Genomic DNA, 27,685 nt, shown 5'->3' with positions numbered 1-27,685 from the left:
GGCTTGCCTGGATAAGCGCATTTTTAAAACCAAGTCATTGTCCATGCCGGTTTCAGTTGGATTATTTGTAACAGTTGCTCCAATCAGATCGGTCTCCTCCATTTTGTAGATTATTTACGACTTTTGAATCCACATAAACACATCGGCAAAATCCGGCTTACTTTGAGCATGTGTTTTAAACAGTTTAATCCCTTTGTGAATTGTTTTCACTTGCGCCGTCCTTTAATTTCTTCATACAGCGGGAATCCAAATAATCCTGAGTCCAATAACCATTACTCCAATAGTGCTCCTTAATTACGCTTTCATCCTCCTTTAACAAAATACTTCACATTCATCCAGTTTGTGACAGTAGTTGTAGCATTTTTGAGACTTTTAAACTTTAATTACCGCTGTAATCATCAAATCATGGCCATAACCAATAACATACCATATCCTATATGAAAAACACTGAAACTTGTTTATTTATTTATTTTTGGTTCATTTATAGTTGTGAGTGTGTCTGTGCTCCTGAATCAGCCTCTCCCTCCTTTCCTTTCCCTCCTCTCCCCCTGCTCCTCTTTGAGGCAGCAGCAAAGACTAGTTTTAGCTCTCAACAAGTTTTAAAACCTGTTAAGCCCGAAGGTCCCCGCCGGCGGGTACTTTAGTTTTTTTTTTCACGACACTGTGTCTCAGGGGATCTTAATATGTAAGAACCTATTAATGTGTTATACCAGATTAACGGGAATAATCTCAGCTAACTGACGATACAAACCATCTTACCAAAACAAAACACAAGTCTCATAAGAAGCATCTAAATGACCTGAGCGAAAAATGCTAACCTATTACTGCACCGATAATCACTCCTGGCTCCCTTATTACTGATCCTAGGTGCACATCCAACACATCGTTTATAATCGCAAGGAGACACATAATCTAACGGTGCCCACCTCAACACTGAAAGATACAAACTCGCAACGTTATCAACAAAAACGTACATCAAAACAAGTGGCGTTAGGTAGCCCACAACGCTAACATGGCTTACCTTCGTCTTTGTCTGGTCTAAACTGGTCTTCAATGGCATTAAAACGACAAAAACGATGACGTAGTTAATCCATAGGTTAATCCAATGTGACTGCGTCCCCTTTGAAATGTTCTGATAATCCATAAGCAATAACAATTTTCCGTTGCTTGATATCAGAGCAGCGATATTTCTCCCCTCTAAATTCTAAGTCATGTCTAAGGCAAGCTAGCATGCGCAGAGAGGCTACCTTTTTTTAACATGAGTGTGTGCGGGACGATTTCCATTGGATTCTATTGGCTCTAACGGTCAGAAAGAGATGTCACATGTCAAAATCGAACAAGGGGGGCCAGAGATAAGGAAAATCCACCCAAATGGCCCCAGAAGAGTTTTTTTTTGTTAAATCTGTCTAAAAAGGTCAAATATCACTTGTTTTGCATCAATCTTGATACAGGGTACTTATTATATGTTGTACTTTGGATTCCTAAATCTTTTAGTCTACTAACCCATCATCCAAAGTTAGTTTTCACTATAAGTACAAAATATTTTTTGGACGGACACAGTTTTTTACCATGTTCAATCTGAATTTTCTTTAAAATAAAAAACATCTATATTGATTCTGACTTTTCTACATCCAACTCACAGGTATCATTACTTTGAGAAAAAATATTATTAATTTAACCCTTTTAGAAGGGAAGATATGGTCATTTGTTCTGGGAATGTCATTTTCGAGCCTGAGACCTGAAAGACAGGCTCGGGGCCGAACAGGTTTAAAAGTTACCTTTTTTCACCTAGTTAACTTTTTTAAAATTGTATTCATGCATATTTTACTAATTACTACCCTCTCAAATGGAAATATGTGTTTACATAAATGGTGACCAAACCGTTTGAGACCCACTGAGAACTTAGACTAAGTTAACTATCTAAACACTCAAGCCTCATCCCAATACCCCTCCTCGACTCCTCTCTTCCCCTCCTCCGGGTCTTGACCCGGAAATCGATCAAGACACGCCATTTTTAAGGACGTCCCAATAGCTGAAATGCACACGGAGGAGTCGAGGAGGGGTGAGGGAGGAGGGGTGCGGGAGGAGACGAAAGGGAGGATACACGAGAGCAGACTACGCGGAAGTGTTTTCACTACTCGTTAAAAGCCCCGCCCCCACCTTCACAGCTGGTCCATTTCAACAGAGGAAAACCGACAACTGGAAGATGAGTGGAAAAGCGTCACATAAATGTATAAGTGCTCACAGCTCCGTGGGAATTATTATGTGCAATTCATTTCTTAAGGTTATACTAACAATTTAAGTCATGTTTAATGATCTTTAACGTCACTGAAACATAGTTATTAAGAAAGCTATTTCATAAATGGCTAGATCTTGATAAATAACAATTATTTGTATTGTTTTGTGTGAAGATATTCAGGAGTTAAATTATTTAAAATGCACAATCCTGAATGTGGGTTTGTGGTGAATGTGGGGATCTACAGGACACACATTTTCAGAGTAGCCTAAAGGCTTTCACATTACTATCATTATATTTTTATTTAAATGTAGGCTACATTTTACACCAAAACGGAACACAAAAGCAGGACCAACCATCATACATTGAATTCCTTGACTAACAAGAGAAAGATTCATTCATTTAAATAAATATTTACCAACAAATGGGCCGGTTCTAAGGGGTTATTCAGTTAAGCCCGATGAGAGGGGATACAGCTGTGCACATGTCATCATTAACAGACGTCGTTTAAGAGTGACGTTTGAGTGAACGAGGACATCCCAATTAATACCTGAGGACTCCTCTGTCCTTGTGTCACCTCCTCGTGTCTCTCGCTCGCATCTTACGGAGGCGGAGCTAAGACGCAAGGAAGGGAGGCGAGTGAGGGAAAGGAGGAGTCGAGGAGGGGTATTGGGATGAGGCTTCAGAGTCCTTTACCTCACCTGAGCTGAGGTTATCCCAAGCTTGAATGACACACAGAGACCAATCAAGGGCTTTGATTTATGATCTGTATGACAGTGGCCATGTCAGCAGGCCACATCATGTAGACAGCCAGTCACCCTGTGTGAGGCAGGCCACTTAACAGGCCAGGCCATCGGGAAAGTCAGGGACTGGGTAGAGGAGGCGTAAAGCGAGGGATCATTGTCCACAAGTAAATCGATCGCATATGGCGTCGTGATCGCGGACGAATTAAAACAATTAAATAAAATATCGCAAAATATACTTGGGCGGCCGTTAATATACCTGGGCGACCTGGGAAACCCTGAAACCACACCTAAAGAGTTCATCACACCTTTTGCCTCTGGCCGTCCTGCCAGTAGGTGATGTTGTAGGTAGCTGAGCTGTAAATCGCTCTGAGTGAAGATATCCTGAACACTGGATCTTCAATGATAACCTCGATGGCAGCAGCAATGGAGAGGAGAGAGACATTGGGTGAAGTGATGAAGGCTGAGGAAGAGATGGAGAAGAGTTATGACAACGATATAGCCTCCCTGGGAAAAGCAAACTCACCCCTCATAACAAAAGTCACTCTAGCTCTTCTTCTATAAATTCACACCACCCCTATTATCCCTTTTCCACCTAGGCCGTTCCAGGGCCGATTTTCATGTTTCCAATTCTGTGGCGCCGGCTCTCGGCCCCAAAAACAGTTTTAACTGCGGCACCAACACTCTGCCATTCTGGCACCAAGAACCGGGGTCCGGGTACCTCAGAGGCTTGAGTGGAGCAACAACAACTCATGAGAAAAGCTCAAAGTTGTTGCAAAGGAGAAGCGCAGAGATCACAAAGTGGCTAGAACACTATTACAGAGCATTTGTTGAACATATTGTGTATGCTAAGTGTCTTTGAGCACTTGTAAAAGCGCTATAAAAATAATATGTATTATTATTAATAGATTTATAAATGCTGTGCAATATTATCCAGGGATACTTGAGACATATTATTTCATATCCACCATACTTTGAATGACAACCTATTTGCTAGCATTGTGGAACAAGTATACTTAATCAAATAGTTTGTAGGGAATAATTAATATGCTATAGGTCTGCGCGGTTAATGTTCGATGACAATTAAGACCAGCACTTTTTGCTTTGTTGGCCCTATATTGGGTAGTTGATTTTTCAGAATGGCTTTGGTGGCTGGGCTAACATCATCCATGAAATATGAGAGAAACTTAAACAAACAACACTATGTTGTTACATATTGTCAATGTAAAAGTTAATAATATATAATCATTGGGAATTATGCATCATGGGACATTAGGGGTTTGAAAGTCAGACAGTGGTTGGATTACTACTTTCAAGCGGCAGCTGGCATTAGGAAATAGTAAATGCTGGTCGATGAGAGACGAAACACTGCAGCACATTTTTGAGGGCCCAAACGGTGATACAACATAATCCATGTATGTGACGTTATTTGGTCCCAAAAATACTTTAAGCTAATTCAACTACCCAGGACGGACACGTGAATAGCCCTTTTTTAAATCATTGGTGTCTTAAAGTTGTAAAATGCGCTTAAAGCCAAATCCAGAGTTATTTTCCCTCGTAAATCATTTGACTTCTCAAGCCGTATTCAGTTCTCTTATTAAATCCATGCATGAATGTAGTCCCTGTTATTGAGAGGGATAATCAGCGATGTACACAGTGATGTCATGATGTGGCTTTTCTCGTGCTCTTGTTGGTGGAAAAGCAAACGGGTTCTGACTTAGAAAGTTGAACTAACAGCGAAGAGAACTAGCCCCAGCTAACTGCGGTCAACTCAGCCGTCTCTCGCATTTGCTTGGTCAAATGAGCAGCGCTTCATTTTTGAGTGCACGATTAATAGCGTCTTTACGGTAATCGCCGAGAAGCGGCGCTGATGGTAGTACACGAGCTGATGTTATATTTGATCAATCAATCAATGATATTTGATGAGGAATAAAATCATTTTTAGCCATAAGTTCTTAAAAAATTGGTACTGTTGGACTCAGTACTTGTTAGACTACTACCACAAATACAATGAAGTACTTTTACTGTGTACTATTTGAGTAATACTCTGTCAAACTCCCCTCCAGAGAACAATAATGCATGTTTTCTGCCATCTTTGATGAGAGATAAAATGATTTTTTGCCATAAGTTCTCAGTGAGAGTGGTACTGCTGGACAAAGTACTACTTGGAGTATGACCACAAGTACAATCAAGTACTTCTATCGTGTAGTTTTTGAGTAATACCCTGTCAAACTCCCCTCCAGAGTACAATAATGTATGTTTTATGCCATCTTTGATGAGAGATAAAATGATTTGTTTCCATAAGTTCTCAGTGGGAGTGGTACTGCTGGACAGAGTACTACTTGGAGTACGACCACAAGTACAATCAAGTACTTTTATCGTGTACTTTTTGAGTAATACCCTGTCAAACTCCCCTCCAGAGTACAATAATGTATGTTTTATGCCATCTTTGATGAGAGATAAAATGATTTTTTGCCATAAGTTCTCAGTGGGAGTGAAACTGCTGGACAGAGTACTACTTGGAGTACGACCACAAGTACAATCAAGTACTTTTATCGTGTACTTTTTGAGTAATACCCTGTCAAACTCCCCTCCAGAGTACAATAATGTATGTTTTCTGTCATCTTTGATGAGAGGTCAAATGATTTTTTGCCATAAGTTCTCAGTGAAAGTGGTACTGCTGGACAGAGTACTACTTGGACTACTGCCACAAGTACAATCAAGTACTTCTATCGTGTAGTTTTTGAGTAATACCCTGTCAAACTCCCCTCCAGAGTACAATAATGTATGTTTTATGCCATCTTTGATGAGAGATAAAATTATTTTTTGCCATAAGTTCTCAGTGGGAGTGGTACTGCTGGACAGAGTACTACTTGGACTACGACCACAAGTACAATCAAGTACTTTTATCGTGTGCTTTTTGAGTAATACCCTGTCAAACTCCCCTCCAGAGTACAATAATGTATGTTTTATGCCATCTTTGATGAGAGATAAAATGATTTTTTGCCATAAGTTCTCAGTGAAAATGGTACTGCTGGACAGAGTACTACTTGGACTACTGCCACAAGTACAATCAAGTAATTTTATCGTGTACTTTTGAGTAATACCCTGTCAAACTCCCCTCCAGAGTACAATAATGTATGTTTTCTGTCATCTTTGATGAGAGGTAAAATGATTGTTTGCCATAAGTTCTCAGTGAAAGTGGTACTGCTGGACAGAGTACTACTTGGACTACTGCCACAAGTACAATCAAGTACTTTTATCGTGTACTTTTAGAGTAATACCCTGTCAAACTCCCCTCCAGAGTACAATAATGTATGTTTTATGCCATCTTTGATGAGAGATAAAATGATTTTTTGCCATAAGTTCTCAGTGAAAGTAGTACAGCTGGACAGAGTACTACTTGGAGTAGGACCACAAGTACAATCAAGTACTTTTATCGTGTACTTTTTGAGTAATACCCTGTCAAACTCCCCTCCAGAGTACAATAATGTATGTTTTATGCCATCTTTGATGAGAGATAAAATGATTTTTTGCCATAAGTTCTCAGTGAAAGTGGTACTGCTGGACAGAATACTACTTGGAGTACTGCCACAAGTACAATCAAGTACTTTTATCGTGTACCTTTTGAGTAATACCCTGTCAAACTCCCCTCCAGAGTACAATAATGTATGTTTTCCGCATTAAGGAATATTCCTTCTTTTCTCATATGCACAAAGCCTTTTCTCGAATTGATTATTTCTTCATCGATGCCAAACTTATTACCAAAGTGTCGTCAGTTAAATATCACCCTATTGTAATTTCCAACCACGCTCCTCTTTCTCTGGATATTTGGATTTCACCGCAACCACGATACTCAACGCCGTGGAGGTTTAATACTTTGCTGTTGTCAGATGACACATTTAATAAATGTATTGCAACTTCAATTGATGATTTTATTACAAACAATCAAAACGACAATGAACCCATCTCTTGTTCTCTGTTGTGGGAATCATTAAAAGCCTACCTACGGGGCCAAATCATCTCTTATTATGCGCAGTTAAATAAAACTCGTTCTGCCAAAATTAAAGATATATCGTGCAAGATAAAAAAAATAGATTAGCAATTAGCCATTTGTCTCTCTCCCAATTTACACAAAGATCGAGTTGAATTACAGACGGAATTTGATCTCATAACAACTAATGATGCAGAGCGCCTTCTTTTACGCTCACGTTCAACATATTATGAGCATGGTGATAAGGCGAGCCGCCTTTTGGCCCACCAATTGCGTCGTCAGGCAGCCTCACGTATAATCCTCCAGATAAAAGATTCATCAGGCACGGTGCATACCGATCCTAGTACCATTAACTCAGTCTTTGGCTCATTCTATTCTTCTCTATACAAGTCTGAATCGCCATCCGACACTTCTGAGATGGGCGCTTTATTTGACAATCTCAATTTCCCTACTATAGGTCCTGGTGTTTCAAAATAACTTGATTCTCCATTAACCCCAGATGAGATCTCCCTCGCTATAAATAACATGCAAAATAAAAAAGCTCCTGGCCCTGATGGATTCCCAGTAGAATTTTTTTTAAAGATTTAAATCTAAATTGGCCCCATTAATACACTCGGTGTATAAGGAATCTCTGCGGAATGGTTCTCTTCCTCCCACTTTAAGACAAGCCTCCATAAGTCTGCTTTTAAAAAAAGACAAAGATCCGGATCTCTGCAGCTCTTCTAGGCCACTTTCCTTAATAAATGTGGATGCGAAAATACTTGCTAAGGCTTTGGCACGTCGATTAGAAAATATTCTCCCAACCATAGTTTCTGAAGAACAAACAGGATTTATAAAGGGACGTCAACTATTTTACAATGTCCGCAAATATTATCTACTCCAAAAACACCGCTACGACCCCTGAAGTAGTGATCTTACTTGATGCAGAAAAAGCATTCGATAGGGTTGAGTGGGACTATTTACTTACTGTACTGAGTAAATTTGGGCTGGGTGATATATTTATTTCATGGATACGCCTTCTTTATACATCCCCACAAGCTAGTATTTCCACTAATGGCGTTCAATCTCCTTATATTATTTATCCAGAGGAACCCGTCAGGGATGTCCACTATCTCCTTTGCTTTTTGCGTTAGCCATAGAGCCTTTGTCAATATATCTGAGGACCTCAACCACTTTCACTGGGATATGGCGGCTGGGGATGGAATTTAAATTGTCCCTTTACGCGGATGATTTATTGTTGTATGTCTCAAGCCCCAGTAACTCTATACCAACAATTGTATCTTTTCTTACGAAATTTGGTTCATTCTCAGGTTACAAAGTGAATATTTCCAAAAGTGAATGTTATCCTGTTAACGCTCTGGCATCACAATTGAACCAGTCCGATGTCCCCTTCAGATTGAGCCCCTCTGGCTTTAAGTATCTAGGAATCAATGTAACAAGAACACTAAGTTCCCTTTTCGCTGCCAATATCTCCCCTTTAATGTCTAAAATCAAGTCAGACCTTCAAAGATGGAAGAGTTTACCTCTGTCGCTTATAGGTAAAATTAACACAGTTAAAATGAACATTCTTCCTAAGTACCTATTTATTTTCCAATGTCTAGGAATAGATCCTACCTAAACCATTTTTTAAGACTCTTGATCAGGTTATTTCTGGCTTTTTATGGAATGGAAAGGCACCCAGAATAAGTAAATCGATTCTTCAAAGATGTAGACATAACGCTGGACTGTCTCTCCCGAACTTCCAATTATATTATTGGGCTTCACACACACAACATTTCATTTTGGTCAAAATCAATGCATCCTCCATGGTCTAGATTTGAGGCACAGTCTTGTGGCTCATCCTCCGCTATGGCCCTACTTACCTCTTCCATTCCTACCAACCTCTCTGGACATACAAATAATCCTGTTGTGAGTTCTACTCTTAAAATCTGGTACCAATTTGCTTGGTACCAGATTTAGGAGGCATTTTAAGTTTACTTCTGCATCCACTTTAGCTCCTTTATTGGGAAACCATTTATTCCGACCTGCCTTATCTGACCCCACTTTCTCTGTATGGCATGAGAAGGGCCTGAGGACTTTTAGAGAGCTTTATAAGGATAATACCTTTCGTAGTTTTACTGATATATCAAGGGAATTTGAACTCCCAACATCTCACCTTTTTCGTTATTTCCAAATTAGACACTGTACCAAATCCCTGTTTCCATCCTTTCCCTCTCTACCCCCTAATCAAATATGGGATGAGTTTCTTTGTTCTGATCCCCTTCAAAAGTCACTTATTTCAAAAATATATAACAAACTCCTGACCGATGACAGCTCACACACCACTAAAATCAAGGCTGCCTGGGAGGCTGAGCTAGGTGTGAACTTGGGTGATCACTGGTGGGACACTGCTCTTAACAGGATTCATACAAGTTCATCCTGTGCTCGTCTCACTCTCATACAGTTCAAGGTGCTGTACAGGGTTCATTTATGGAAGACACGATTGTCACAAATATATCCCACTGTTATTGACATCTGTGCAACCTATCCCATATGTTCTTCTCCTGCCCATTAGTGTTTTCCTTTTGGCAGAAGTTTTTTGAGGATATCTCAAAAATACTCTCACTCACTGTGAAAGTCTGTCCCCATATTGCCATATTTGGGTGCCCAGAAGATTACAACAGATACAACTCGGGGCAATTAGATATTTTGGCATTTACTTCGTTATTGGCAAGACGACTTCTTCTTCTTCACTGGAAATCCAAAAAAGCTCCTTCCAATGCTAAGTGGCGCAGCGATGTCATGTATTTTCTAAAATTGGAGAAAATTAAGTATTCATTAAGAGGCAGAACCTCTATGTTTTACACTAAGTGGCAACCCTTCTTAACCTTCTTCCAATCTCTCGCATTTTTGGTTACTGATTGATGGACACCCCCCCCCTTCCCTTTATTACGTATTTATGTTAATTTTTTGTCTTTGTATTGTTTTAGTATTATTATTTTGATTTTATTATTATTATCTTGTTTAGTTCAGTCGGTACACTACTCCCTTATATTTGGCTATCTGGTCTGTTTGAGTTATGAAGGTGGCTTAAATACTGTATGCCTTCAAGAGAAAGTTAACCATGTATGGCTTGTCAATTGATGCACAATAGTAGAGACTAAATGGTTACTACTAACTTTGAACTGTGGTCCCTGTCAATGAACCAAATGTCTTTTTTATGTGTCTTCAATAAAAATATATTTAAAAAAAAAAAGATGGCAGAAAACATACATTATTGTACTCTGGAGGGGAGTTTGACAGGGTATTACTCAAAAAGTACACGATAAAAGTACATGATTGTACTTGTGGCAGTAGACCAAGTAGTACTCTGTCCAGCTGTGCCACTTTCACTGAGAACTTATGGCAGAAAATCATTTGATCTCTCATCAAAGATGGCAGAAAACATACATTATTGTACTCTGGAGGGGAGTTTGACAGGGTATTACTCCAAAAGTACACGATAAAAGTACTTGATTGTACTTGTGGCAGTAGTCCAAGTAGTACTCTGTCCAGCTGTACCATTTTCACTGAGAACTTATGGCAGAAAATCATTTTATCTCATCAAAAATGGCATAAAACATACATTATTCTACTCTGGAGGGGAGTTTGACAGGGTATTACTCAAAAAGTACACGATAAAAGTACTTGATTGTACTTGTGGTCGTACTCCAAGTAGTACTCTGTCCAGCTGTACCACTTTCACTGAGAACTTATGGCAGAAAATAATTTTATCTCTCATCAAAGATGGCATAAAACATACATTATTCTACTCTGGAGGGGAGTTTGACAGGGTATTACTCAAAAAGTACACGATAAAAGTACTTGCTTGTACTTGTGGAAGTAGTCCAAGTACTACTCTGTCCAGCAGTACCACTTTCACTGAGTACTTATGGCAAAAAATCCTTTTATCTCTCATCAAAGATGGCATAAAACATACATTATTGTACTCTGGAGGGGAGTTTGACGGGGTATTACTCAAAAAGTACACGATAGAAGTACTTGATTGTGCTTGTGGCAGTAGTCCAAGTAGTACTCTGTCCAGCAGTACAACTTTCACTGAGAACTTATGGCAGAAAATCATTTTATCTCTCATCAAAGATGGCATAAAACATACATTATTCTACTCTGGAGGGGAGTTTGACGGGGTATTACTCAAAAAGTACAGGATAAAAGTACTTGATTGTACTTGTGGAAGTAGTCCAAGTAGTACTCTGTCCAGCAGTACTACTTTCACTGAGAACTTATGGCAGAAAATCATTTTATCTCTCATCAAAGATGGCATAAAACATACATTATTCTACTCTGGAGGGGAGTTTGACGGGGTATTACTCAAAAAGTACACGATAAAAGTACTTGATTGTACTTGTGGCAGTAGTCCAAGTAGTACTCTGTCCAGCAGTACCATTTTCACTGAGAACTTATGGCAGAAAATGATTGTATCTCTCATCAAAGATGGCATAAAACATACATTATTCTACTCTGGAGGGGAGTTTGACAGGGTATTACTCAAAAAGTACACGATAAAAGTACTTGATTGTACTTGTGGAAGTAGTCCAAGTAGTACTCTGTCCAGCAGTACCATTTTCACTGAGAACTTATGGCAGAAAATAATTTTATCTCTCATCAAAGATGGCATAAAACATACATTATTGTACTCTGGAGGGGAGTTTGACTGGGTATTACTCAAAAAGTACACGATAAAAGTACTTGCTTGTACTTGTGGAAGTAGTCCAAGTACTACTCTGTCCAGCAGTACCACTTTCACTGAGTACTTATGGCAAAAAATCCTTTTATCTCTCATCAAAGATGGCATAAAACATACATTATTGTACTCTGGAGGGGAGTTTGACTGGGTATTACTCAAAAAGTACACGATAGAAGTACTTGATTGTGCTTGTGGCAGTAGTCCAAGTAGTACTCTGTCCAGCAGTACCATTTTCACTGAGAACTTATGGCAGAAAATCATTTTATCTCTCATCAAAGATGGCATAAAACATACATTATTCTACTCTGGAGGGGAGTTTGACGGGGTATTACTCAAAAAGTACAGGATAAAAGTACTTGATTGTACTTGTGGAAGTAGTCCACGTAGTACTCTGTCCAGCAGTACTACTTTCACTGAGAACTTATGGCAGAAAATCATTTTATCTCTCATCAAAGATGGCATAAAACATACATTATTCTACTCTGGAGGGGAGTTTGACGGGGTATTACTCAAAAAGTACACGATAAAAGTACTTGATTGTACTTGTGGCAGTAGTCCAAGTAGTACTCTGTCCAGCAGTACCATTTTCACTGAGAACTTATGGCAGAAAATCATTGTATCTCTCATCAAAGATGGCATAAAACATACATTATTCTACTCTGGAGGGGAGTTTGACAGGGTATTACTCAAAAAGTACACGATAAAAGTACTTGATTGTACTTGTGGAAGTAGTCCAAGTAGTACTCTGTCCAGCAGTACCATTTTCACTGAGAACTTATGGCAGAAAATCATTTTATCTCTCATCAAAGATGGCATAAAACATACATTATTCTACTCTGGAGGGGAGTTTGACAGGGTATTACTCAAAAGTACACGATAAAAGTACTTGATTGTACTTGTGGAAGTAGTACAAGTAGTACTCTGTCCAGCAGTACCATTTTCACTGAGAACTTATGGCAGAAAATCATTTTATCTCTCATCAAAGATGGCATAAAACATACATTATTCTACTCTGGAGGGGAGTTTGACGGGGTATTACTCAAAAAGTACACGATAAAATACTTGATTGTACTTGTGGAAGTAGTCCAAGTAGTACTCTGTCCAGCAGTACTACTTTCACTGAGAACTTATGGCAAAAAATCATTTTATCTCTCATCAAAGATGGCATAAAACATACATTATTCTACTCTGGAGGGGAGTTTGACGGGGTATTACTCAAAAAGTACACGATAAAAGTACTTGATTGTACTTGTGGCAGTAGTCCAAGTAGTACTCTGTCCAGCAGTACCATTTTCACTGAGAACTTATGGCAGAAAATCATTGTATCTCATCAAAGATGGCATAAAACATACATTATTCTACTCTGGAGGGGAGTTTGACAGGGTATTACTCAAAAAGTACACGATAAAAGTACTTGATTGTACTTGTGGAAGTAGTCCAAGTAGTACTCTGTCCAGCAGTACCATTTTCACTGAGAACTTATGGCAGAAAATCATTTTATCTCTCATCAAAGATGGCATAAAACATACATTATTCTACTCTGGAGGGGAGTTTGACAGGGTATTACTCAAAAAGTACACGATAAAAGTACTTGATTGTACTTGTGGAAGTAGTCCAAGTAGTACTCTGTCCAGCAGTACCATTTTCACTGAGAACTTATGGCAGAAAATCATTTTATCTCTCATCAAAGATGGCATAAAACATACATTATTGTACTCTGGAGGGGAGTTTGACTGGGTATTACTCAAAAAGTACACGATAGAAGTACTTGATTGTGCTTGTGGCAGTAGTCCAAGTAGTACTCTGTCCAGCAGTACCACTTTCACTGAGAACTTATGGCAGAAAATCATTTTATCTCTCATCAAAGATGGCATAAAACATACATTATTCTACTCTGGAGGGGAGTTTGACGGGGTATTACTCAAAAAGTACAGGATAAAAGTACTTGATTGTACTTGTGGAAGTAGTCCACGTAGTACTCTGTCCAGCAGTACTACTTTCACTGAGAACTTATGGCAGAAAATCATTTTATCTCTCATCAAAGATGGCATAAAACATACATTATTCTACTCTGGAGGGGAGTTTGACGGGGTATTACTCAAAAAGTACACGATAAAAGTACTTGATTGTACTTGTGGCAGTAGTCCAAGTAGTACTCTGTCCAGCAGTACCATTTTCACTGAGAACTTATGGCAGAAAATCATTGTATCTCTCATCAAAGATGGCATAAAACATACATTATTCTACTCTGGAGGGGAGTTTGACAGGGTATTACTCAAAAAGTACACGATAAAAGTACTTGATTGTACTTGTGGAAGTAGTCCAAGTAGTACTCTGTCCAGCAGTACCATTTTCACTGAGAACTTATGGCAGAAAATCATTTTATCTCTCATCAAAGATGGCATAAAACATACATTATTCTACTCTGGAGGGGAGTTTGACAGGGTATTACTCAAAAGTACACGATAAAAGTACTTGATTGTACTTGTGGAAGTAGTACAAGTAGTACTCTGTCCAGCAGTACCATTTTCCACTGAGAACTTATGGCAGAAAATCATTTTATCTCTCATCAAAGATGGCATAAAACATACATTATTCTACTCTGGAGGGGAGTTTGACGGGGTATTACTCAAAAAGTACACGATAAAATACTTGATTGTACTTGTGGAAGTAGTCCAAGTAGTACTCTGTCCAGCAGTACTACTTTCACTGAGAACTTATGGCAAAAAATCATTTTATCTCTCATCAAAGATGGCATAAAACATACATTATTCTACTCTGGAGGGGAGTTTGACGGGGTATTACTCAAAAAGTACACGATAAAAGTACTTGATTGTACTTGTGGCAGTAGTCCAAGTAGTACTCTGTCCAGCAGTACCATTTTCACTGAGAACTTATGGCAGAAAATCATTGTATCTCTCATCAAAGATGGCATAAAACATACATTATTCTACTCTGGAGGGGAGTTTGACAGGGTATTACTCAAAAAGTACACGATAAAAGTACTTGATTGTACTTGTGGAAGTAGTCCAAGTAGTACTCTGTCCAGCAGTACCATTTTCACTGAGAACTTATGGCAGAAAATCATTTTATCTCTCATCAAAGATGGCATAAAACATACATTATTCTACTCTGGAGGGGAGTTTGACAGGGTATTACTCAAAAAGTACACGATAAAAGTACTTGATTGTACTTGTGGAAGTAGTCCAAGTAGTACTCTGTCCAGCAGTACCATTTTCACTGAGAACTTATGGCAGAAAATCATTTTATCTCTCATCAAAGATGGCATAAAACATACATTATTGTACTCTGGAGGGGAGTTTGACTGGGTATTACTCAAAAAGTACACGATAGAAGTACTTGATTGTGCTTGTGGCAGTAGTCCAAGTAGTACTCTGTCCAGCAGTACCACTTTCACTGAGAACTTATGGCAGAAAATCATTTTATCTCTCATCAAAGATGGCATAAAACATACATTATTCTACTCTGGAGGGGAGTTTGACGGGGTATTACTCAAAAAGTACACGATAAAAGTACTTGATTGTACTTGTGGAAGTAGTCCAAGTAGTACTCTGTCCAGCAGTACTACTTTCACTGAGAACTTATGGCAGAAAATGATTTTATCTCTCATCAAAGATGGCATAAAACATACATTATTCTACTCTGGAGGGGAGTTTGACAGGGTATTACTCAAGAAGTACACGATAAAAGTACTTGATTGTACTTGTGGCAGTAGTCCAAGTAGTACTCTGTCCAGCAGTACCATTTTCACTGAGAACTTATGGCAGAAAATCATTGTATCTCTCATCAAAGATGGCATAAAACATACATTATTCTACTCTGGAGGGGAGTTTGACGGGGTATTACTCAAAAGGTACACGATAAAAGTACTTGATTGTACTTGTGGAAGTAGTCCAAGTAGTACTCTGTCCAGCAGTACTACTTTCACTGAGAACTTATGGCAGAAAATCATTTTATCTCTCATCAAAGATGGCATAAAACATACATTATTCTACTCTGGAGGGGAGTTTGACAGGGTATTACTCAAAAGTACACGATAAAAGTACTTGATTGTACTTGTGGAAGTAGTACAAGTAGTACTCTGTCCAGCAGTACCATTTTCACTGAGAACTTATGGCAGAAAATCATTTTATCTCTCATCAAAGATGGCATAAAACATACATTATTCTACTCTGGAGGGGAGTTTGACGGGGTATTACTCAAAAAGTACACGATAAAAGTACTTGATTGTACTTGTGGCAGTAGTCCAAGTAGTACTCTGTCCAGCAGTACCATTTTCACTGAGAACTTATGGCAGAAAATCATTGTATCTCTCATCAAAGATGGCATAAAACATACATTATTCTACTCTGGAGGGGAGTTTGACAGGGTATTACTCAAAAAGTACACGATAGAAGTACTTGATTGTGCTTGTGGCAGTAGTCCAAGTAGTACTCTGTCCAGCAGTACCACTTTCACTGAGAACTTATGGCAGAAAATCATTTTATCTCTCATCAAAGATGGCATAAAACATACATTATTCTACTCTGGAGGGGAGTTTGACGGGGTATTACTCAAAAAGTACACGATAAAAGTACTTGATTGTACTTGTGGAAGTAGTCCAAGTAGTACTCTGTCCAGCAGTACTACTTTCACTGAGAACTTATGGCAGAAAATGATTTTATCTCTCATCAAAGATGGCATAAAACATACATTATTCTACTCTGGAGGGGAGTTTGACAGGGTATTACTCAAGAAGTACACGATAAAAGTACTTGATTGTACTTGTGGCAGTAGTCCAAGTAGTACTCTGTCCAGCAGTACCATTTTCACTGAGAACTTATGGCAGAAAATCATTGTATCTCTCATCAAAGATGGCATAAAACATACATTATTCTACTCTGGAGGGGAGTTTGACGGGGTATTACTCAAAAAGTACACGATAAAAGTACTTGATTGTACTTGTGGCAGTAGTCCAAGTAGTACTCTGTCCAGCAGTACCATTTTCACTGAGAACCTATTGCAAAAAATCATTGTATCTCTCATCAAAGATGGCATAAAACATACATTATTCTACTCTGGAGGGGAGTTTGACAGGGTATTACTCAAAAAGTACACGATAAAAGTACTTGATTGTACTTGTGGAAGTAGTCCAAGTAGTACTCTGTCCAGCAGTACCATTCTCACTGAGAACTTATGGCAGAAAATCATTTTATCTCTCATCAAAGATGGCATAAAACATACATTATTCTACTCTGGAGGGGAGTTTGACAGGGTATTACTCAAAAAGTACACGATAAAAGTACTTGATTGTACTTGTGGTCGTACTCCAAGTAGTACTCTGTCCAGCAGTACCACTTTCACTGAGAACTTATGGCAGAAAATCATTTTATCTCTCATCAAAGATGGCATAAAACATACATTATTCTACTCTGGAGGGGAGTTTGACGGGGTATTACTCAAAAGGTACACGATAAAAGTACTTGATTGTACTTGTGGAAGTAGTCCAAGTAGTACTCTGTCCAGCAGTACTACTTTCACTGAGAACTTATGGCAGAAAATCATTTTATCTCTCATCAAAGATGGCATAAAACATACATTATTCTACTCTGGAGGGGAGTTTGACGGGGTATTACTCAAAAAGTACACGATAAAAGTACTTGATTGTACTTGTGGCAGTAGTCCAAGTAGTACTCTGTCCAGCAGTACCATTTTCACTGAGAACTTATGGCAGAAAATCATTTTATCTCTCATCAAAGATGGCATAAAACATACATTATTCTACTCTGGAGGGGAGTTTGACGGGGTATTACTCAAAAAGTACACGATAAAAGTACTTGATTGTACTTGTGGCAGTAGTCCAAGTAGTACTCTGTCCAGCAGTACCATTTTCACTGAGAACTTATGGCAGAAAATCATTGTATCTCTCATCAAAGATGGCATAAAACATACATTATTCTACTCTGGAGGGGAGTTTGACCAACCCTGTCTCCTAAAAATTACGTTCCCACAGAACTAAACTGCATTCTGAATTACGTTTAGCTTGAAACGTATTTACTCCCACGTTACGTTCGTTATGAACGTATCTAAAATACGTTTATTTTCTACATATCTTTGCCATTTATTGTCTTGCTTATAATAATTATAATAGTCATTTATAAATATAATTTTAGAGCACACCTTTGAAATCGAGAATCAGGCTCGATATATGGTTAAATTAAAATCAGTAGGCGAGGCTGTAATTTCGCCAGCTGTTACTCTCATGAGCGAGGCAGAAAATAATAGTTTTAACATGACAAAAAGCTGCTGTGTCGTTTACCTCAAACATTAAAACAAATCCAGAGTTACGTGTTTCTGTACTTCCTCTAAGAAGAAAAGACAGTAAAAGAAGAGCTCTGTGGCTTCAGGCTTGATCGCCGTTCAAATTACAGCGTTGGTTTCCCCAAAAGTGGGCGGAGCTGTAAAGTGACGTAGATTTTACTATCATCTATTATTCAAAACCATTCTATGTATTCTAACGTAAATTACATGCCAGTGTTTTATCTTTTTATTTATTTGTTTTTATTTTAAATCGTATAAACGTCTGTGAGGAAAATAAATGGGGTTTAGAGCCTCAAAATACTGAAATCTGTATTTTTTTTAATCTTTTCCTTCTAATTTGTTATTCTTTTCTAAATAACACACTGTTATTTACTCAACAATAACACACAATTATCCTTGTTTTTATTTATTTGTTTAATTCTATAATCTTGGGCTTTTTAGCCGTAAATAAAGTCACCAGAAACAGACGGGACATTTCGAGATTTAGGATGGCCGAAGACACTACATTACCCATAATCCCCAGCTATCGTTTGGGACTACAGTCCCGTTGACAAACCCCGTGACGTTGGAGTGGTAGTGCGCCAAGGTTACGCCGAGCGTCAAACTCTTTGAAATGGAACGAAACCACGGCAGACTATTCAAAACTGGACTCGAACGCCCCCCGAGAAATACACATGCTGGCTATTGTGTTTCGCAACATGTTCTCTATGGCACGTATCTACTGGGAATTGTAGTTTTAAAAGACGTTTTTCCCAAAATTAGAAGTTGCCAGTATTAAACTGTGTACAGCCCTGGAGGTTTAGGCGATAGGAAACACATTGGTGTGTACACATTTAAAACATGTAATTACTAAATGGGTAAAAATCGTTATATCCATAATGGGCAGCATTCATATATACCCACACGACAGCTTACTTTGTAATTCTACTCCACTACAATTCAGAGGTTAACCTGGTATTTTTACTCCACTACATTTAGTTTAGTTACTTTGCAGATTCTGATTAATGATGTGAAATATAAACAACTCTTAAAGCAGACTTTAGTTACACCTGAGTAAAATTCAGGGAAGGTGATTGTCAAGTGCCAACAATCAGGAGAGGTATTTGATAGGTGGTGCTTGAGAAGACTAAACATATATCTGCAGATCTCTATAAAGTATATTCATTACTCGTTATTCTCTACTAATAGTTAATTAAAAACTGTATAATGGCTATTTTGCACATCCCTTTCAAGATTTCAAGATTTTCTAAGGTTTATTGATCATATACACAACTTGGTTCGCAGGTTCCTCAACAGCGCATTACAAGACATCTATCAATATGTGTGTACCTCCACCATTAAACTGTCATATTCTGCACATTTCTTATTCTATCTACATACATAAGAGTATAATTAATGTGTATAATATCAGTTAAAAGAAGTGCTTCAACATAGTTAACATTGCAGGAAAGCAATATATTAGACGTTAAGTACTTTGTCAGGCTTAATATTCATCGGTAGATAGATACCCCCAAAGCTTTTTTCTTGTTTAAAATAAGACCTTAACCTAAAGTATTCTTTAATGTGTTAATAAAGGTTAATTCGTTTTTCTGTTTTGCACGTCCTCCTATTAATATCTTTGTACATCCAGCACTAAACTGTTTTATTGTAGAGATCACTTATAGTATCTTCTTGACTTTTTATATTCTATATTTCTATCATTGACCTTCTACTTTCCCCCTATGAAAGTATGTACTCTTAATATTGTTTTCATCAAATAACATTATTCAACAAAAATAATTCAATAACGTGCTTTAACCACTAGGCGGTGCACACAAGGTACACACAGCATACTAATAATAACTTTGTATTATTAGTGTAGAACACTTATGTATGTATAACATCTGAAGATGTGTAGTTTTATTCATGTTTTTACATAATTTTACAGGATATTGCTATATTATTTCACATGTTTTACTTCTACACATTAATATCTGATTTGTAAAACATCACAGACAGAAAGGTATATCTGTCATTTAATGGTACGCTATTGAAATTCTGAATCCATAGATGTGTCTCCCATCACCCAAATCCCCTGACTATTCTCTCAACTCAGTATTTACATTCTTATATTCAAAGAAAATCAGTAATATCTTTAAAAACTACAAGTCCTTTTCTATCAGCTGTGCACCGTTATGGTGTAAATATAACCTATTATCTACCAATTGGATCAAATATAAAAGTCAGCCGAATTACTATTGATACTGCAAGGAGACGTATTTTGTGAAAAGAAATTGAAGATGTTGTTTAATTGTTGATATATTTATGATCCACATCAAGTATTCAGTTTTGGCGGCAGTTCCTCATGTTTGTCTAGAAGTCTTCTCATCAGGGCTCTATAAATAAAGAACTACGGCAGATGTATAATATTTAATGCAGCCGAACCGTGTATTACAATGCCGTTATGTGATGACTTCCAAAGAGAAAAGCAAGAACACTCTGAATTAGGTATTATTTTATTTTTCGTTTTCGGATATCACAACTTATTAACACCATAGCCCAGCGTTTATTGCGGCTAAAACATCCAATCAACGAGCTTCAAGCTGAGGATCTTGGGTAATCAGTTCGGTGGGTTTGTGGTGTGTATCGCTCGAAATGTCCCGTCTGTTTCCGGTGACTTTATTTACGGCTAAAAAGCCCAAGATTATAGAATTAAACAAATAAATAAAAACAAGGATAATTGTGTGTTATGGTTGAGTAAATAACAGTGTGTTATTTAGAAAAGAATAACAAATTAGAAGGAAAAGATTTTAAAAAAATACAGATTTCAGTATTTTGAGGCTCTAAACCCCATTTATTTTCCTCACAGACGGGAAAAAAGTCCGACATTATACGATTTAAAATAAAAACAAATAAATAAAAAGATAAAACACTGGCATGTAATTTACGTTAGAATAAATAGAATGGTTTTGAATAATAGATGATAGTAAAACGTCACTTTACAGCCCCGCCCACTTTTGGGGAAACCAACGCTGTCATTTGAACGGCGATCAAGCCTGAAGCCACAGAGCTCTTCTTTTACTGTCCTTTCTTCTTAGAGGAAGTACAGAAACACGTAACTCTGGATTTGTTTTAATCTTTGAGGTGCAATAAACGACACAGCAGCTTTTTGTCATGTTAAAACTATTATTTTCTGCCTCGCTCATGAGAGTAACAGCTGCCGAAATTACAGCCTCGCCTACTGATTTTAATTTAACCATATATCGAGCCCGATTCTCGATTTCAAATATGTGCTCTAAAATGATATTTATAAATGACTATTATCATTATTATAAGCAAGGCAATACATGGCAAAGATATGTAGAACATAAACGTATTTAAGATACGTTCATAACGAACGTAACGTGGGAGAAAATACGTTTCTAGAAGATATGTAGAAAATAAACGTATTTAAGATACGTTCATAACGAACGTAACGTGGGAGAAGATATGTTTCTAGAAGATATGTAGAAAATAAACGTATTTAAGATACGTTCATAACGAACGTAACGTGGGAGAAAATACGTTTCTAGAAGATATGTAGAAAATAAACGTATTTAAGATACGTTCATAACGAACGTAACGTGGGAGAAGATATGTTTCTAGAAGATATGTAGAAAATAAACGTATTTGAGATACGTTCATAACAAACGTAACGTGGGAGAAAATACGTTTCTAGCTAAACGTAATTGAGAATGCAGTTTAGTTCTGTGGGAACGTCATTTTTAGGAGACAGGGTTGGTTTGACAGGGTATTACTCAAAAAGTACACGATAAAAGTACTTGATTGTACTTGTGGAAGTAGTCCAAGTAGTACTCTGTCCAGCAGTACCATTTTCACTGAGAACTTATGGCAGAAAATCATTTTATCTCTCATCAAAGATGGCATAAAACATACATTATTCTACTCTGGAGGGGAGTTTGACAGGGTATTACTCAAAAAGTACACGATAAAAGTACTTGATTGTACTTGTGGAAGTAGTACAAGTAGTACTCTGTCCAGCAGTACCATTTTCACTGAGAACTTATGGCAGAAAATCATTTTATCTCTCATCAAAGATGGCATAAAACATACATTATTCTACTCTGGAGGGGAGTTTGACGGGGTATTACTCAAAAAGTACACGATAAAAGTACTTGATTGTACTTGTGGAAGTAGTCCAAGTAGTACTCTGTCCAGCAGTACTACTTTCACTGAGAACTTATGGCAGAAAATCATTTTATCTCTCATCAAAGATGGCATAAAACATACATTATTCTACTCTGGAGGGGAGTTTGACGGGGGTATTACTCAAAAAGTACACGATAAAAGTACTTGATTGTACTTGTGGCAGTAGTCCAAGTAGTACTCTGTCCAGCAGTACCATTTTCACTGAGAACTTATGGCAAAAAATCATTGTATCTCTCATCAAAGATGGCATAAAACATACATTATTCTACTCTGGAGGGGAGTTTGACAGGGTATTACTCAAAAAGTACACGATAAAAGTACTTGATTGTACTTGTGGAAGTAGTCCAAGTAGTACTCTGTCCAGCAGTACCATTTTCACTGAGAACTTATGGCAGAAAATCATTTTATCTCTCATCAAAGATGGCATAAAACATACATTATTCTACTCTGGAGGGGAGTTTGACAGGGTATTACTCAAAAAGTACACGATAAAAGTACTTGATTGTACTTGTGGTCGTACTCCAAGTAGTACTCTGTCCAGCTGTACTACTTTCACTGAGAACTTATGGCAGAAAATAATTTTATCTCTCATCAAAGATGGCATAAAACATACATTATTCTACTCTGGAGGGGAGTTTGACAGGGTATTACTCAAAAAGTACACGATAAAAAGTACTTGATTGTACTTGTGGAAGTAGTCCAAGTAGTACTCTGTTTAGCAGTACCATTTTCACTGAGAACTTATGGCAGAAAATCATTTTATCTCTCATCAAAGATGGCAGAAAACATACATTATTCTACTCTGGAGGGGAGTTTGACAGGGTATTACTCAAAAAGTACACGATAAAAGTAATTGATTGTACTTGTGGTCGTACTCCAAGTAGTACTCTGTCCAGCTGTACTACTTTCACTGAGAACTTATGGCAGAAAATCATTTTATCTCTCATCAAAGATGGCATAAAACATACATTATTCTACTCTGGAGGGGAGTTTGACGGGGTATTACTCAAAAAGTACACGATAAAAGTACTTGATTGTACTTGTGGCAGTAGTCCAAGTAGTACTCTGTCCAGCAGTACAATTTTCACTGAGAACTTATGGCAGAAAATCATTGTATCTCTCATCAAAGATGGCATAAAACATACATTATTATACTCTGGAGGGGAGTTTGACAGGGTATTACTCAAAAAGTACACGATAAAAGTACTTGATTGTACTTGTGGAAGTAGTCCAAGTAGTACTCTGTCCAGCAGTACCATTTTCACTGAGAATTTATGGCAGAAAATCCTTTTATCTCTCATCAAAGATGGCATAAAACATACATTATTCTACTCTGGAGGGGAGTTTGACAGGGTATTACTCAAAAAGTACACGATAAAAGTACTTGATTGTACTTGTGGAAGTAGTCCAAGTAGTACTCTGTCCAGCAGTACCATTTTCACTGAGAACTTATGGCAGAAAATGATTTTATCTCTCATCAAAGATGGCATAAAACATACATTATTCTACTCTGGAGGGGAGTTTGACAGGGTATTACTCAAAAAGTACACGATAAAAGTACTTGATTGTACTTGTGGTCGTACTCCAAGTAGTACTCTGTCCAGCTGTACTACTTTCACTGAGAACTTATGGCAGAAAATAATTGTATCTCTCATCAAAGATGGCATAAAACATACATTATTCTACTCTGGAGGGGAGTTTGACTGGGTATTACTCAAAAAGTACACGATAGAAGTACTTGATTGTGCTTGTGGCAGTAGTCCAAGTAGTACTCTGTCCAGTTGTACTACTTTCACTGAGAACTTATGGCAGAAAATCATTTTATCTCTCATCAAAGATGGCATAAAACATACATTATTCTACTCTGGAGGGGAGTTTGACGGGGTATTACTCAAAAAGTACACGATAAAAGTACTTGATTGTACTTGTGGCAGTAGTCCAAGTAGTACTCTGTCCAGCAGTACCACTTTCACTGAGAACTTATGGCAAAAAATCATTTTATCTCTCATCAAAGATGGCAGAAAACATACATTATTGTACTCTGGAGGGGAGTTTGACAGGGTATTTCTCAAAAAGTACACAGTAAAAGTACTTGATTGTACTTTTGGTAGTAGTCTAACAAGTAGGCCACTGAGTCCAACAGTATCACTTTTATTAAGAATGTATGGCTAAAAATCATTTTATCTCATCAAATATAGCAGAAGTGGCGTGATTTTGTTCTCAGGAGGGGAATTTGAGTGTATTACCCAGAAAAAAGACAGTAAAAGTAATTCATTTTATTGTTGGTAGCAGTCAAACAGAAACAGAAGCAGAAAAAAACACCTATTGCATTAGCGTTAGAGCCGCTTCTCAGTGATTACCGTAAAGGTGCTATAAATCGCGCACTCAAAAATGAAGAACTGCTCATTTGACCAAGCAAATTTGAGAGACGGCTGAGTTGACCGCAGTCCCAGCTATGAGGTTGGACTCATTTCAGTGGAAAAGGGGTATATTTAACCTGCAACCATCTCTCGTTTGCATTTCTGCCCTCCTATCCAGTATTTTATATGGACAATTAACGATAATAATCCATCCTAAAATTGTTTCTCGCATGACATGTTTTGCAGATAATCTGTACTTGCTGATAAATGTCGGAATGCATCTACTCACTCTCTCTGTCCAAGGTAATGTTGTTACTTTCCACCCAGGCGGAGGTCTCTGTCCCCGACTGCGCCCGCACTCTGCCTGTATACTTTCCAAACTGATATATGCCTTGTGGAATGCGGGTGAAGTCACATTCAAGGGTGGAGATATTCACACAGCTCGCTCTGTATGAATTCACTGAGCATCTGTGGACAAAGTGATGTTATTATTGGTTTGTCATTGTTGATTTAAATGTCAGGTATGATGATCCACTGCTGTGGGCTTGATAGCCTACTGTGTGTGAGTTGTCATTGTGTTTCTGTGTGTAACTTCCCACAAAGCTAGCAGTATGCCTTGCTGTCAAAGAAATATCTGATCATGACCTCAACCGTTATAACCCTCACTGTGGCCATGACATGGGCAGTCTATAGCAAGCTTACTGTTTTTAAGCCTTGATTTTGTAATTTTGGTCGCCGCCATCTTTTATTTTTCAACTCACTAGCCTCATCCCAATACCCCTCCTCGACTCCTCCTTTCCCTCAGTCGCTTCCCTTCCTTGCGTCTTAGCTCCGCCTCCGTAAGATGCGAGCGAGAGACACAAGGAGGTGACGCGAGGACAGAGGAGTCCTCAGGTATTAATTGGGATGTCCTCGTTCACTCAAACGTCACTCTTAAACGACGTCTGTTGATGATGACATGTGCACCCTCTCATCGGGCTTAACTGAATAACCCCTTAGAACCGGCCCATTTCTGGTTAAATATTTATTTAAATGAATGAATCTTTCTCTTGTTAGTCAAGGAATTCAATGATGGTTGGTCCTGCTTTTGTGTTCCGTTTTGGTGTAAAATGTAGCCTACATTTAAATAAAAATATAATTATAGTAATGTGAAAGCCTTTTAGAAATGAATTGCACATAATAATTCCCACGGAGCTGTGAGCACTTATGTGACGCTTTTCCACTCATCTTCCAGTTGTCGGTTTTCCTCTGTTGAAATGGACCAGCTGTGAAGGTGGGGGCGGGGCTTTTATACGCGAGTAGTGAAAACACTTCCGCTTAGTCTGCTCTTGTGTATCCTCCCTTTCGTCTATCTCCTCCCACACCCCTCCTCCCTCACCCCTCCTCGACTCCTCCGTGTGCATTTCAGCTATTGGGACCATAGATATATATAAACACTAGATGACTCACCCGCGCTGCTGGCCAATGGAGACCGACGTTGCCACATGGCGGCCATCTTGCCACAGGCAGCTCACTCATTCATAACATTATGTCTATGGTGCACTATTGAAATAACCGTAGATTGCTCCATTTTCAACCAATTTTCCAATTGTATTCGCCTGCGCATCGACCCCGTGCGTCAGAGGAGACGCATGGTGTACATTCCTCCGTCCGTGGGTTTAGATCTGACCTACTGGAAAAATCTCCACGTCCTGTCAGTGGGGGTTCCCCTCGGCAGGGTGACGTCACACACCTCGGTGTTCACAGACGCATCTCTCTCAGGGTGGGGAGGAACGTGCATGTCACAGGCAGTGGGGGGACAGTGGCCGCCTCACATACATGTATGTCCCTCCATATAAACGTGCTGGAATTACTCTCCGTATGGAGAGTAATCCAGCACTTCGCCCCGTTGCTGTGGACTCATCATGTGCTGATTCGAACAGACAACAAGGCAGCGGCAGCTTACATAAATCATCAGGGAGGTGTACGATCAGCGCAGCTGCTAAACACAGCCAGGCGACTGTTGTGCTGGGCGCGCACACCAGTGGCGGAGCCAGGACATTTTCAGTGGGGTGGCCAGGATGGAACCAGTGATCATTTTGGCCACTCCCAGCCACCCCCCAGCTCCGCCACTGGCGCACACACGTACTCTCTGTCAGAGCGGTGTATATTCCCGGCGAGTTGAACAGAGGGGCAGACCTCATGTCCAGAGGAGGTCCTCGACAAGGGGACTGGAGCCTCCACCCCGAGCTGGTCTCCCAGGTGTGGAGCAGGTTCGGGAGAGCGGAGGTGGATCTGTTCGCTGCACGCGGGAACGCGCAATGTGCTCTCTGGTTCTCCCTGAGAATGCAGGATCACCCCCCCCCCCCTGGGGGTGGACACGTTCGCACACAGACCTTGGCCCAGGGTGTTATTATACGCTTTCCCACCAGTACCTCTGATTCCTCGGTTCCTGGACCGAGTGCAGGAGGAGCGTCTGATAGCGGTCTTAATAGCCCCGGAGCGCACGGGAGCGTCCTGGTTTCCATGCATACAGCGGATGCTGTCAGGGAGACCGTGGGAAATTCCGTGGCGCCGGGATGCTCTCTCCCAGGTGGAGGGAGCGATCAGCGGTCACCCAGTGTTAGGCCAACGTTTGTGGGCATGGCCCCTGAACGGGAACACTTAGAGGGGCTGGGCCTCTCTCAAGATGTTGTGAGTACCATTCAGGGATCAAGGGCCGCGTCCACCAGGGCGTCTTACACAGCCAAATGGACAGCGTTCCAGCGTTGGTGTGTAGGGAAAAGCCTGGACCCCGTTAGGTGCCCCCTGCCTCAAGTGCAGTCATTCCTCCAGCTGTTGCTGGACAGGAATTTGGCCTATAGCACGGTCAAAACATATGCTGCTGCCATTTCATCTTGCCACGTAGGTTTTGGGATCAGCATGGTGTTTAGTCACCCTCTGACAACACGGTTTCTACGGGGTGCACAGAGACTCAGACCGGTGTCACGCGCTTTAGCGCCTCAATGGGATTTGGCTGTAGTGCTGCGTGCACTGAGTAAAGCTCCTTTTGAAACTTTAGATCAGGTTCACCTGAAGTTGTTGTCAGCCAAAGTAGCTCTTCTCTTGGCTCTGACATCAGCTAAAAGGGTGAGTGAT

At 39.2% G+C, this 27,685-nt stretch overlaps 1 protein-coding gene across 1 annotated transcript in view; it reads right to left on the bottom strand.

The window, feature by feature from the left end:
* The window catches only part of LOC117549514 (interleukin-10 receptor subunit beta-like), a 40,029-nt gene that overhangs the window by 8,323 nt on the left and 4,021 nt on the right, over positions 1–27,685 (bottom strand). The window contains exons 3-4 of the mRNA XM_034221506.1: positions 24,858–25,036; positions 3,288–3,442 (exon numbers count right to left, since the gene is read on the bottom strand). Of these exons, the coding sequence (XP_034077397.1) occupies positions 3,288–3,442; positions 24,858–25,036 (334 nt within the window). The remainder of the gene's footprint in view (positions 1–3,287; positions 3,443–24,857; positions 25,037–27,685) is intronic.

Source organism: Gymnodraco acuticeps, unplaced genomic scaffold (assembly GCF_902827175.1).
Source record: "Gymnodraco acuticeps unplaced genomic scaffold, fGymAcu1.1, whole genome shotgun sequence".
NCBI classification, from domain to species: Eukaryota; Metazoa; Chordata; class Actinopteri; order Perciformes; family Bathydraconidae; genus Gymnodraco; species Gymnodraco acuticeps.
This window is presented reverse-complemented; position numbering and strand designations above follow the sequence as displayed.